The 12,854-nt window shown below is 39.2% G+C and overlaps 1 protein-coding gene across 1 annotated transcript in view; it reads right to left on the bottom strand.

Moving 5' to 3' along the window:
- The window catches only part of swap70b (switching B cell complex subunit SWAP70b), a 60,913-nt gene extending 54,600 nt beyond the window's left edge, over positions 1 to 6,313 (bottom strand). The window contains exons 1-2 of the mRNA XM_061720884.1: positions 6,146 to 6,313; positions 870 to 1,010 (exon numbers count right to left, since the gene is read on the bottom strand). Of these exons, the coding sequence (XP_061576868.1) occupies positions 870 to 1,010; positions 6,146 to 6,241 (237 nt within the window). The 5' untranslated portion in view covers positions 6,242 to 6,313. The remainder of the gene's footprint in view (positions 1 to 869; positions 1,011 to 6,145) is intronic.
- Between the last annotated feature and the right edge of the window lie 6,541 nt (positions 6,314 to 12,854).

The raw sequence follows: 12,854 nt of genomic DNA, 5'->3' as shown, positions 1-12,854 counted from the left end.
CACACACACACACACACACACACACACACAGTAAGTGGACTGGTGACATGGCTTAGCACTAACGATCCAGGTGAGGAAAACACTACCTATGGGTGGCCGTCCACACCGAGAAGCTCCACCGACCATGACCACAAGGAGCATCGCCACAGAGACCCCCCCAACCCGGACAGACCAGGGCAGACCCCACACAGAAGGTGGAGTCCCTCCCCCAGCTACCCAGGCCTGAGGGATCCCCATGACGACACCCCCATGGGCGGAGCAGGCACACCTCCCAGTGTGGACGACCCCCCTGAGGAAACACTGGAGCTAAAAACTAAAAGAGTAAAAAATGTCTAAAAGTGTAAAATTTTAGAGAAATCTATACAAAACTTAAGATGAATAATAAATAACATAAAATGAAAATCCTTCAAATGGATTAAAGGTTTATAGATAATAAAAGAGCTAAATAAATAAACACAATAAATAGCTGAAAAGACTAGGTAAATGAGATCAGATAAAAGCCAAACTAAAAAGGTGTGTCTTGAGCCTCCTTTTAAAAATATCAACGTTCTCTGTGGCCCTGAGGTTCTCTGGCAGGCTGTTCCATAGATAAGGGCCATAATGGCTGAATGCAGCCTCACCGTGGGTTTTGGTCCCGGTTCGGGGAATGGTTAAAAGGCCGGTTCCAGACGACCTCAGGGTCCGTGAGGGTTGATACGGTAAAAGCAGGTCAGATAAATAAAGAACTGAAATAATCGTTTACAGCTGATACATGATGCTACGGTGCTGATCACACATTTCTGTCTCCAACATGAAACCCAATAAAAGTAAATAATAAAAATAACGCTGGGAGGAGAACCGAACCCCGGCCGCCCCTGCCCGGTCCTCACCTTGTCCAGGATGAACTTGTTGAGGTACGGCATGTATCCCTGGTTGGAGACGGGGCCCTCATCGTCGTCCTTGAAGTGTTCCTCCAGGGCCACCGGGTCGTGGGGGATCTGCATGACCGTGCACAGGTTGTGGGACAGAACCTGGAACCAGAGATCAGACCGTCGGCATCAAACAGAAACCAAAAAAAAAGGTACCGGTGGACTTTCCTCCGCGTGAGGAGACGACCCCGCGGGGCGTTACATCGCCCTCAGAGACAAAAACAAGGATGGATACAGGAACCAGGGTGAGATGAGACCTCTCAGGTTCATGGAAACCAGGAACCGGAGGACCGGCCAGGACGGCACCGCGGTGGCGGATGTGGGAGACGACCGAGACCTGAACCCTGTATCCATGACAACCTGGTTGTTTCACCACCTAGGAAGGTAGAGGTAGAGAAGTCGTCCTGGTGGACAGACGGGCCAAGAACTGGTCCTGGAGAGGTTTAGATGAGGTTCCTTCATCCATCAGGAGAAGAAGATGTCCGGACTGAGATCATACCGACGGGAAGGACTTGTATCATCGGTGCAGCGGGGATGCGAGAACCAAGTTGTGCAGGTGGGAAACAGAAGGAGCCTCAGCATCGAGCCCTGAGGAACCCCTGGAGATCCTGCAGATTAGTGATGCACCGAATGTTCGGAAACTGAAATTGTTTGGCTGAAAATAGCAAAAAAACACTTTCGGTGTTTGGTGGAATAAGTGGGGAAAAAAACGAACAATTAATAACGGTGTGTTTAGATGAGGCAATCAAACAGCGAACAGCGTGGAGTGAGCGCCGAGCGGTGCTAAATGTAGCAAACATGTCAGCATGTCAGATCATTACTTGGATGTGGGGAAAAAGCAGAGGACACGAGAAATGATCCAGTCTGAGTTGGATTTGGGAAACCGCTGGAGACGGGACGGTCACGGGACGCACAGCAGAGAAAAGGACCGTACTACCGACGCGGTGGAGAACCCTCACTGTCTGATATGACGAGATCCTCCAAGAAAATAGCTTCAAATTGCGGAGGTCAGCCCCGCCCACCGCGACCCGATTAACTGTATTTGAACGGGAGAAAATGAAAAATGATTATGAGAAAATATACAATAATTTCAGTAAGACAAATTGTGACTGGTGGGTATTTCACTGCACATTTATTTGATTTATGCAATGGTGAAAAAATTGGCAAAATAAATGAAAAACTTCAAAGAACCATTGTTCGGTATTATTCGGTATTCGGCCAAGTGTTTATTATTATTTTCGGTTTCGGCCACAAATTTCCAGTTCGGTGCATCACTACTGCATATCTCTGAAACTCCTGCAGAGATCAGACCCATGATGCTACAAGCAGAAATAAAAAACACAGCGGTCCAAAACACACAAACACGAAACCGACTCCACCAACTAGTTAGGTCAAACGTCGTAATTCCTCCGTTGGCTTGTTCACGTGCCGCGAGATGAGTTTCCATAAAAGTTTTGAAGCAAAACTTAAACAATTCTTCAAAATCTCGGTGAATCTCAACGACGTAAAGACAATATTTGCGTTGAGTCATGTTCCTCTCACGAACAGTTCCCCCAGTTTGTGTTTTCAGTTTTGCCCCACCTGTTTTCCATCTGCCCTGATTGTCTGCACCTGTGTCTCGTTATCCCCTGTGTATATCTGGTCTGGTCTTTCCCTGCTCCCTGTCGGTCTGTAATGTTTCCTTCCTCCATGGTCTCGTCATCAGTTTTGTCATTCATGATCCTGATCCTTTTTGATCCTGCCAAGCAGCGCTTTTGGTTTTTGGTCAATAAATCCTGTTTTTTTGCAACTCCTGCCTCCTGCTCTCCTGCGTTTGGGTCCTCAACAAACCACACTCCTGACAGGAGTTAACTTCACCAGAATCTCACTAGCTGCCGTCATGTGACCTTCAAGCGCCAATAAAGACGTTTCCACAGCAGTTTTGTTGTATCTTCATAGAGAATCATAAAAAAAAACCTTGTGAAAGTAGAAAAAAAACAGTGTTCACTCAAAAAAAAGTTTTGTTTTCCTTCTGTATTACCTGAGGGGCTCCAGGTTCTTTTACAACGTACTCTCCTACTAAACACTTGTAATTAAACCTATTTTTATTTATTTCGGTCACATGACTGTATATTTGGAAGTAACTGTTTATAGTCAAATGTGAAAACTGGAAACTTGAAGCAACAGTAAAGTACAGACAAAACCCTCCTTTTGATAAAGAAAAATGAAATAAAATAACAAAACAAAGTGTTTTTTCACCGCATCCTAAACTAATAACTTGATGACTGGTCCTGAAGTCGGCATCTAAACTAGTGATGTTCAATACCACCGATTTCATTTATGATCTGATATCGAGTAAAATTGGGGCTGGATTAGATACCAATACATTGTGCAAATACACCTAATGTCCCCGGAAAACCTAAAAGAATTGTGTAATTTAGATAGTTTAAGGATAAAAGACCATCCTCCAGCAACTTTCATACCTTCATGGACCGTCGGACAGGGAAGCATCACGCACCATATTGTAAATAAAATACATATTAGTCATTTTTAACCTTTGTAAATATGTTTTTAAACCTTTAGATAAACTATTGATTTAAATGAATGAGAACATAAAATCAAATTCATTATTTGTATAACCTTTTCTATAACCAACATACTTTTACTACGTGTAGCTTTTGTACCATGGATGTATTTATTTACCCGGGTTAAACTTAATTTAAACTTAATAATTTTCTTTCTAAAAGTATTTTTGCTTGTTTTTTTTTTCTTTTGAAAACTATTTTATCTTGGTTTTCTGGATTCACAATGTCATTTTTGATGAACTTGCTTCCCTGAACTGAGACGAGCTCCGGGGTGACACTTTTATCATAAATGATGTTATTGTTGCTAAATGAATAAATAAATAAATATATAAAATATCACCGTTAGCGTCTAACGGCGTTGATTTAACAAAAACCTGATGTCTCAACTAAAAACTACAAAGAGAGAAACCAACGGATGTATCGTTGAAAACCGACCTTAATTCATAAAAACTGAGCAGGAAATAAAGTTTTAATTAATTATAATATACTTTATAAAGTTGAGCTGTTTGCTTTCAGTTAAAGATTATCTAACTCTCTCTTTCTCTTTCTCTTTCTCTTTCTCTTTCTCTTTCTCTCTCATTGATTCCATTTGTTTTGCTCGACCATAAATCTGGATCCTCCTGGTGATAAATGTCTCTCACCCACTTGAACGTCCCAGTAAGTGAAACAACTGACTTTATTGGATCTTAATTCATCACGCATCGTAAATACTCTTTTTTAACTTTTGTAAATATGTTTGTAACCTTTAGATAAACTATTTATTTAAATGAATGAGAACATAAAATAAATAATTTTTATAACCTTTTCTATAACCAACATACTTTTACTAAATGTAGCTTTTATACCATGGATTTATTTATATACGGGTTAAACTTAATTTACATTTTCATTCTAGCATTTTTGCTTGTTTTTTTTTTCTTTTGAAAAACATTTTATCTAATTTTTCTGAATTCACAACGTCATTTTTGATTAACTTGCTTCCCTGAACTGAGATGAGCTCTGAAGTGACACTTTTATCATAAATGATGATGTTATTGTTGCTATTGTTGCTAAAATAATAAATAAATATACAAAATATAATATATAAATATATTACATACATTTTGTCAAACCTTTCCGAGTTTCCCAGTTTAAAGTCGTTTCAGTAGAAACTTGACTTGGAACTCAGAATTTCTCTGTTCTAATGTAAATAACAACAATGATTTTATTAATGAACTCGAACTGAAAACTAATGCAGATAAAAGTGGAATAAATGTTGCTGCAGGTCATTTCTGAACTATTTATTATAAGTCAAAGCAGCAAAATCTGGAGCTTTAAATTTCAAAAATCTGACTGATTTACTGCAGAAAAGCCAGAGATCAATGATTTAAACCTGATTTTCATAAAGTTATAGGGTAAAGATAAAAGACCCAGCAGGGTCTTGCCGAACCCAGAACCATCAGAACCATCAGAACCCCCACACTGATACAAATATTGTGCTTGATCTACTCAAAAAAAATAAGTCAACTTTTTGCATGAGATTATTATGTAGATCAAGAAAGACTAGTCTTTCTATAAACTACTTAATTTTATGTATGTGAATAATACATTTTGATCATTGCTTGTTGTTTGTGTGTAAATGAAAAGATTACCGGTACCTGGGATTCACATACATACTGCTTGTTTAGAAATCTCATTACATTTAAGACAAGACTCAAAAACTCAAAAAACAACAATTTTCACCTGTTTCAAGTAGATTTTCACTTAAAATAAGTAGTTTTTTTTGCTTGTAATGAGAAGATAAATCTTGTCCCACTGGCAGATTTTTCTACTTATTTCAATTGAAAATTTACTTGAAACAGGTGAAAATGGTCAAATAAGTTATTTTTCTGGCGATGACTCTTGTTTTAAGTGTAATGAGACTAAAAATGACTAAAAATGAGACATTTTAACTAGAAATAAGACAAATATTCCTGGTAAGATTTTGAGTTTTTGCAGTGTGAGCGAGACTGCATTTGAAAAAGTTCTAATTTTCTTGACCAAACAGATATATCACAATACTATATATCACAAAACAGTAATTATTATAAAATCATATTACGGGCTGATTTAATGAGGTTTAATGAAAACAAACCTCATTAACTCAGCCCATAATATGATTTTATAATAATTACTCTCTTGTGATATATAGTCTAGATGACCATGAACACATCACAAGCAATATGACCAAAATCAGTGGTATGTATCACAAGTTTTATGGGTGTTGAATTCATTAAACCACATTAAATCAGCCCATATAGGCTATATGATTTTTAAATCAGCCCATATATATGCCCATATATATGATTTTTTAAATAATTACTGTTTTGTGATATATAGTCTAAATGACCATGAACACATAACAAGTGGTTTGACCAAAATCAGTGGTATGTATCACAAGTTTTATGGGTGTTGAATTCATAATATCCAATATCCAATATCAAACCAATTCAACCGCGGTAATCATATTTAGGTAGAAACAACCTTTCATTAACTGTATTTGGCCTTTTAAATCATTTTTTGGCAGGTAAAAAGACACATTTTCAGGGGAGAAATCAGATTCTGGCAGGCAATCACTTTTTGGCACGACACCGGCCCCGGTCCCGGTTCCAGACCCGGTACCGGTTCTGGACCCGGTCCCGGTCCCAGACCCACCTTGAGCTGGGACTTGGACACCTTTCCGCTCTGGTCCACGTCCAGCGCCGTGAACGCGTGCCAGATGGACTTGAGGAGTTGGTCCCGCGTTGCCATGGTACCCAGGTTCTGCTGGAGGTTCGGTTCCCAGGTTCTGCTGGAGTTCTGCTGGAGTTCTGCTCGGGTTCTGCTGGGTTCTGCCGGAGTCGGACCCGCGACTCTTCCTCCTCTCCGCTGCCGTCTCTGCTGGACGCGGCGGTCACGTGACCCAGGAGCGCTGATGCGGAATGAAGCTCCGCAGCACCGCGGAGAGGCCGGTTAGTATAATAATAATAATAATAATAATAATAATAATAATAATAATAATAATAATAATAATAATAATAATAATAATAATAATAATAAAATGATAATAATAATAATAATAATAAAATAGAGAACAATAATAATAATAATAATAATAACAATAATAACAATAATAATAAAAATGATAATAATAATGATAATAATAATGGAGAACAATAATAATAATAATAATCATAATAATGATAATAATAATGATAATAATAACAATAGAGAACAATAATAATAATAATAATAATAATAATAATAATAATAATAATAATAATAATAATAAAAATGATAATAATAATAATAATAATAATAATAATAATAAAAGAGAGCATAATAATAGTATGAATAATAATAATAATAATTATTATTATTATTATTATAATAATAAAAGAGCATAATAGTTATATGAATTATAATAATAATGATAATAATAGTAATAATAATAAAATAGAGAATAATAATAATAATGATAAAAGAGAGCATAATAATAATAATATGAATAATAATAATAACAAAATAGAGAATAATAATAATAATAATAATATGAATAATAATAATAATAATAATAATAATAAAATAGAGAACAATAATAATAATAATAATAATAATAATAATAATAGTAATAATAATAATAAAATAGACAATAATAATAAAAATAATAATAAAATAGAGAACAATAATAATAATTATAATAATAATCATCTGCTCCGTTGCCCCTAAACTGTGGAACGCCCTCCACGCCCACCCCTGCCCGTTCTTCTCTGTGGGGGGTGGCGAGGGGGTCAGCGGGGGAGACGCGCCCGATTCGGTGAAATGGCGCCATCTGCTGGACGAAAAAATGCACCACAACAATAAATGTATAAAACAGATCAGCGGTTCCCGTTCCCAACCCAGCACTAGCGGAGCAGGCGGGGGGGCAGGGGGTCGGCCGCCCCGGGCCCACTGCTCCGGGGGGGCCCACTCCGAAGAGGAAGACAAAAAAAAGTGTTCTGAATAAAATAAGGAAAGTTGGACTGTATAAAACTTGTTTTCATAAGGATAAAGTTGTTTAAAAAATAAAAATGAAAGAAATAGTCCCTTCTCCCCGTGTGTGTCTCCCTGTCATGCACGGGTTCGCAGACGCATGTTGTCCGTTTAAGGCTGAATTATGGTTCTGCGTCAAAACGACGCCGTGCCTACGGCGTGTGGTTTTTGTACACGCAGAGGACACGCCGTCACATGCGCCGTCACTGACGTGCACCTCCCGAAAATTGTAACTACGCGTCGAGGAGACGCCGACCACACGCAGACCGAAAGGGCTGTGATTGGTTCGTTTGAAAGCGAAGCTTTTTTCTTCGTTTATATGTGATTTTTTTTGTTTTTGTTTTTTGCACAATAATTGTCCTTATTTCTTTGATTTACTGTGACCGGAAAAAGTCGGATAAACCATTCAGAAAAAGATCGCTAACTAGTGGCCGCGGGGGGTACTGCACCGCGACCAAATGGGCTACGTTCACACTGCAGTTCCCAAGTGACCCAAATCCGATTTTTTGCTCATATGTGACTCAGATCCGATTTGTTTATGACAGTGTGAACAGCACAAGTCACATGGAATCTGATCTTTTCAAATCAGATTCAGGTCGCTTCCATATGTGGTTCTAAATCGGATACAGGTCTGATGTTTTGCAATGCGACCTCAGTGTGAACAGCCAGGTCGGAATTAATGCGACTTTGACGTCACACGCAAGCCCCGAGCCGCGGGGGAGACACGGGAGACGGCGGGGGTCCCTCCGGGCGGCCCCCGCCTCTCCTCCTCCCCTCCCCACCGCTCACCTCTTTTTCACCTACGACTTCAGATCAGACGAGACAACCCGCTGATTTTAAGCATTACTAAATAAAGAAGCTGAGGATTCAAATCAGCAAAGCGGTCGTGGTCGCATAACCTGCCTGTTTTACAACGAGCTGGACCGTGTGTTAGGTGATAAACCAGCTGAACGCCGGAGAGCAGAGCTGACACTCCGGGGAGCGGAGCTAGAGCCCTGCTATAGCGGGACTGTTTTCTTCATCCCGCTCCCGCTGCATTTCTGACCATTACCGCCCGCACCCGCAACGTGTGTGTTCCACTCCCGCCCGCGCCCGCAGTGTTTTCATCCGCTCCCGCAGTGTTTTCATCCGCTCCCGCAAAACTCTGAGAATTCATGCCCGCATAATGATAGAGATGCAAGAGAAACGTCCTTGACAAATCTATCTGATTTAATGTTAACATGATAATTGTGGAGCTTGATGGATAATTGGCAGTTCACAGGCACCTGTTGGATGCAAATCCATCATTGTCATCATCCCACGCCTCTGCGCATGCGGGTCAGTTCAGGGCCGCGATGCGTTCACACTCGAGTCGGATATAGGACACATTTTAAAAGATAATGTGAACAGCCACACAAAAAAATCGGAATTGGGACAAAATCGGAATTGAGCATTAAGGACTGCAGTGTGAACGTAGCCATGGAGAGACGGAGAACTCTGAACGATTCGTGACGGCATCACGGGTGCGCCGTGTGCTCTGCGTGTGTGTGACGCAGAACCATACCCGCACCTTTACACCAACGCAGAGCCTACGGCATAGGGTGCGCGTCGCCGCATAACCTACGCCGTGGGGCTACGCCGTAGGAATGCGTCGAGCCAGTTGTCGCATCAGAGCCTTAAGGTGCGGGTATGGTTCTGCGTCACACACACGCAGAGCACACGGCGCACCCGTGACGCCGTCACGAATCGTTCAGAGTTCTCCGTCTCTCCATTTGGTCACGGTGCAGTACCCCCCGCGGCCACTAGTTAGCGATCTTTTTCTGAATGGTTTATCCGACTTTTTCCGGTCACAGTAAATCAAAGAAATAAGGACAACTATTGTGCAAAAAACAAAAACAAAAAAAATCACATATAAACGAAGAAAAAAGCCCTGGAAGTTCACAACTGATTCAAACCGGAAACCGGAAATGCTTCGCTTTCAAACGAACCAATCACAGCCCTCTCGGTCTGCGTGTGGTCTGCGTGTGGTCGGCGTCTCCTCGACGCGTAGTTACAATTTTCGGGAGGTGCACGTCAGTGACGGCGCATGTGACGGCGTGTCCTCTGCGTGTACAAAAACCACACGCCGTAGGCTCGGCCTCGTTTTGACGCAGAACCATAATTCAGCCTTTAAACTCATGCTGAGTTTCAGCAGCTGAAGTTGATTAAAAACTCTCTCCGGGCTGCATGGATGGGGCCAGACTATCAAAACTCACCATGCTCTCAATCCAGAGGGACATCGCCGTTGATGAGAGCAAGTTTATTGTGACCAAAAAGACGATTCATTAAGAAATCCAGTGCTGCGGTTGCCAGATCTGACAGGTTCCAGCCCAAATGCAACGTAAAACCCACCGAAAAAATGAAAAACCAGCCCGAATCTTACATTCTCTGTTAAAACTATAAATTATTAAATGCGTAATACATTTCATCTTCACATTACTAAATACCCTAAAAAAAAAGTTCAGGCTCCCAACAAAAACTACAATAAAATTGAGTAGATTAAAGCAAATATATTATCAGTGAGTTTATTGTGTAAGTTTCTACTTTTCTCTGCCATAATGGAAACTTTCTTTGTTAATAATTTCTCCTAAATATTTAGTAAAAACCAGGAAAAGCAGCCCAAATATATATTTTTCAGCTCAATTGGGCTGAAACCTTCCCAACCTGGCAACACAGATTTAGAACATCCGCAGGAGATTCTCCTCAAAACGATTAAATAAACTCTTTAATGAATAAAATGAAGACCCTTGGATTGAGATTTAAGACAAATGAAGACATTTAAATGCCTTATTTTAGCAAAAATGGAATTTGAGACTTTTTAAGGATGAGGCTGCACGGATGAGGCCAGACTATCTCTCAATGGAGAGAGACTTCGCCGTAGATAATAGATTAAAAGGTTTGCGGCGATGGAAAACCGGCTGATGGTTCGGAAATAGTTCGGATTTGAAGTTTTAATATTAAAGTTTTTGCATTTTGGATCGTTCAATGTGCTACTTTCCCCCCACCCCAGATGGAAATATGTTTTGTTGTGGTTTTCTGCCCATCGCTGGATGAAATCATCATTGGTAAGCTGTCATAACATTAATTATCTATGATAACATTGTCATAATGCTGAATATATGACCTTTCCTATATTTTTTTGTTACTGTTTGACCGCCTGTCTGATTGTGTTAAATACATGTCGCACATTGTTGTTGTGTAGGTTGAACACGTGTGTCTGAATTGTGCTACTCGGCGAATCCGACATCTATGGCTAAGATGAAAACTTAGCCTTAAAAATAAATATATCCCCACGATAAGTCATAATTATGAGATAAAAAGTCGAAATTATAAGATAGAAAGTCGAAATTATGACTTTTTATGTCATAATTATGACTTACCGTGGGGATATTTTTATTTTTAAAGCTAAGATTTCATCTTATTTTTTTCTTTTACTGGTGGAAATGAGCTTCCATAGACATGACTGGATGTCATTTGATTTTTATCTCCAGTTTGATACCTATATGTTTAAGTCTGCATTAGGCTTATAATTAGGTTTGGCATAATAAGTGGCAAAATCCATGGTGCTAGAACCTCATGTGATGGTTCTGACTGTGTTGCTGCTGCTGTGGTTGTGTGTCAGAGGGGCTGATCTGTGGCATTTTTTTATCGATTATGTTTTAACGGGGATGTTTAGGCCACAAGGGCCCCTCTAGAATGCTTCGCCCCCCCTAGGCTGGGACCCCTGCTCCGCCCCTGCAACCCAGGCTAATCAGGACCATTAATTAGAATCAGGTGTGATGATGAAGGGAAACATCTAAAACATGCAGGCCTGCATGTTTTAGATGTTTCCCTGCACCAACACACCTGATTCTAATTAAAGGTTCTAATTAGCTTGTCATCAAGGTCTGCACACCTCTGTTGATGACACAGGTACTTTTATCACGGTGTGCTGAAGCAGGGAAACATCTAAAACATGCAGGACAGGGGCCCACGAGGACCAACCAGGATTGAGAAACACTGATATAAACCACGTTATGTGTTAATATGTTATATTAAATGTGTTTCTCTTTCAGATACGTGGGCCCGGAGAACAACCAGACGACATACCTGCCAAGAATCTGTCCTCTCTGTATAGTAAAGCTGAAAAAATAAATAATGTATATAAATAAACCAGATCCTGCTTCCACTCAGTCATCCTGGTCATTTGGTGTTTTGTTCTTGTTATTTTATAATTAAGAATAATAAGGTTTTTCTCGATGGGATCTCATCTGTTCCAGTCATGTAATCAACAATCATTTCAAGTGGATAAGCAAACTATATTTATGTATATTTTAACAAGGAATGAGACAAAGCTTCAAGGTTGAAAGAGAAACAAGGCACATTTATTAAAAACAAGACACGTTTGTTTGATTGATTGATTGATTGATTGATTGATTGATTGATTGATTGAATTGTTTATTTCGAACACATAAAAAAATATAAGATTTTAAAACAAATTCAAAACATACAGAAAAAAAGCAACAACAACAAAAACGTAATACAAACAGGGGGAAAAAAGAAAACAGTGTCCGAAAAGGAGCAGGTAGAAGTAAAACTTATTTAACCCTGCCCCTTTGTTACCTCTATTATAAATTAAACATAAATCTTAATAATAAATAGCTGCAATTACCTAATAGGCTACCGATTTTCCCATTGGTTGTGCCTTTGCACCTAACCAGCTAACAAACACCATCTTTCCTTAACATAACTCCTCAACCAAATAACTTCCCAGAACTTCCTTTTTGTACCGTTTTTTAAATTGATTTATATTTGTACATTGCTTCAACCCATCACCCAACCCATTCCATAAATCCACTCCAACAACTGAGATACACATGCTTTTCCTTTTAGAATGAAAATATTGTTTTTTGAAATTATATTTTCCTCTTAAATTATAACCTCCCTCCCTGTCACAAAACATTTTCTGTAAATTGCCTGGAAGTGAATCAGTTCTCGCTTTGAATATGATTCGTTATAAACAAATATATACATTTATGTACAAACTATATTCAATTCAATTCAATTCAATTCAATTTTATTTATATAGCGTCTAATACAACAAAAGTTGTCTCTAGTGCAGGGGTCGGCAACCCAAAATGTTGAAAGAGCCATATTGGACCAAAAACACAAAAAACAAATTTGTCTGGAGCCGCAAAAAATGAAAGTCTTGTATAAGCCTTAGAATGAAGGCAAATGTCAAGAAAAAAGTCGAAATGTTGAGAAAAAAGTCGAAATGTCGAGGAAAAAGTCGAAATGTCGAGATTAAAAAGGAAAACGAAAAAGGAAGAAAAAAAGAGGAAAAAAAGAAAAAAAG

Source organism: Cololabis saira, chromosome 5 (genome assembly GCF_033807715.1).
Source record: "Cololabis saira isolate AMF1-May2022 chromosome 5, fColSai1.1, whole genome shotgun sequence".
NCBI lineage: Eukaryota > Metazoa > Chordata > Actinopteri > Beloniformes > Belonidae > Cololabis > Cololabis saira.
The sequence above is the reverse complement of the archived record's forward strand: the minus strand, read 5'-3'. Positions and strand labels throughout refer to the sequence as shown.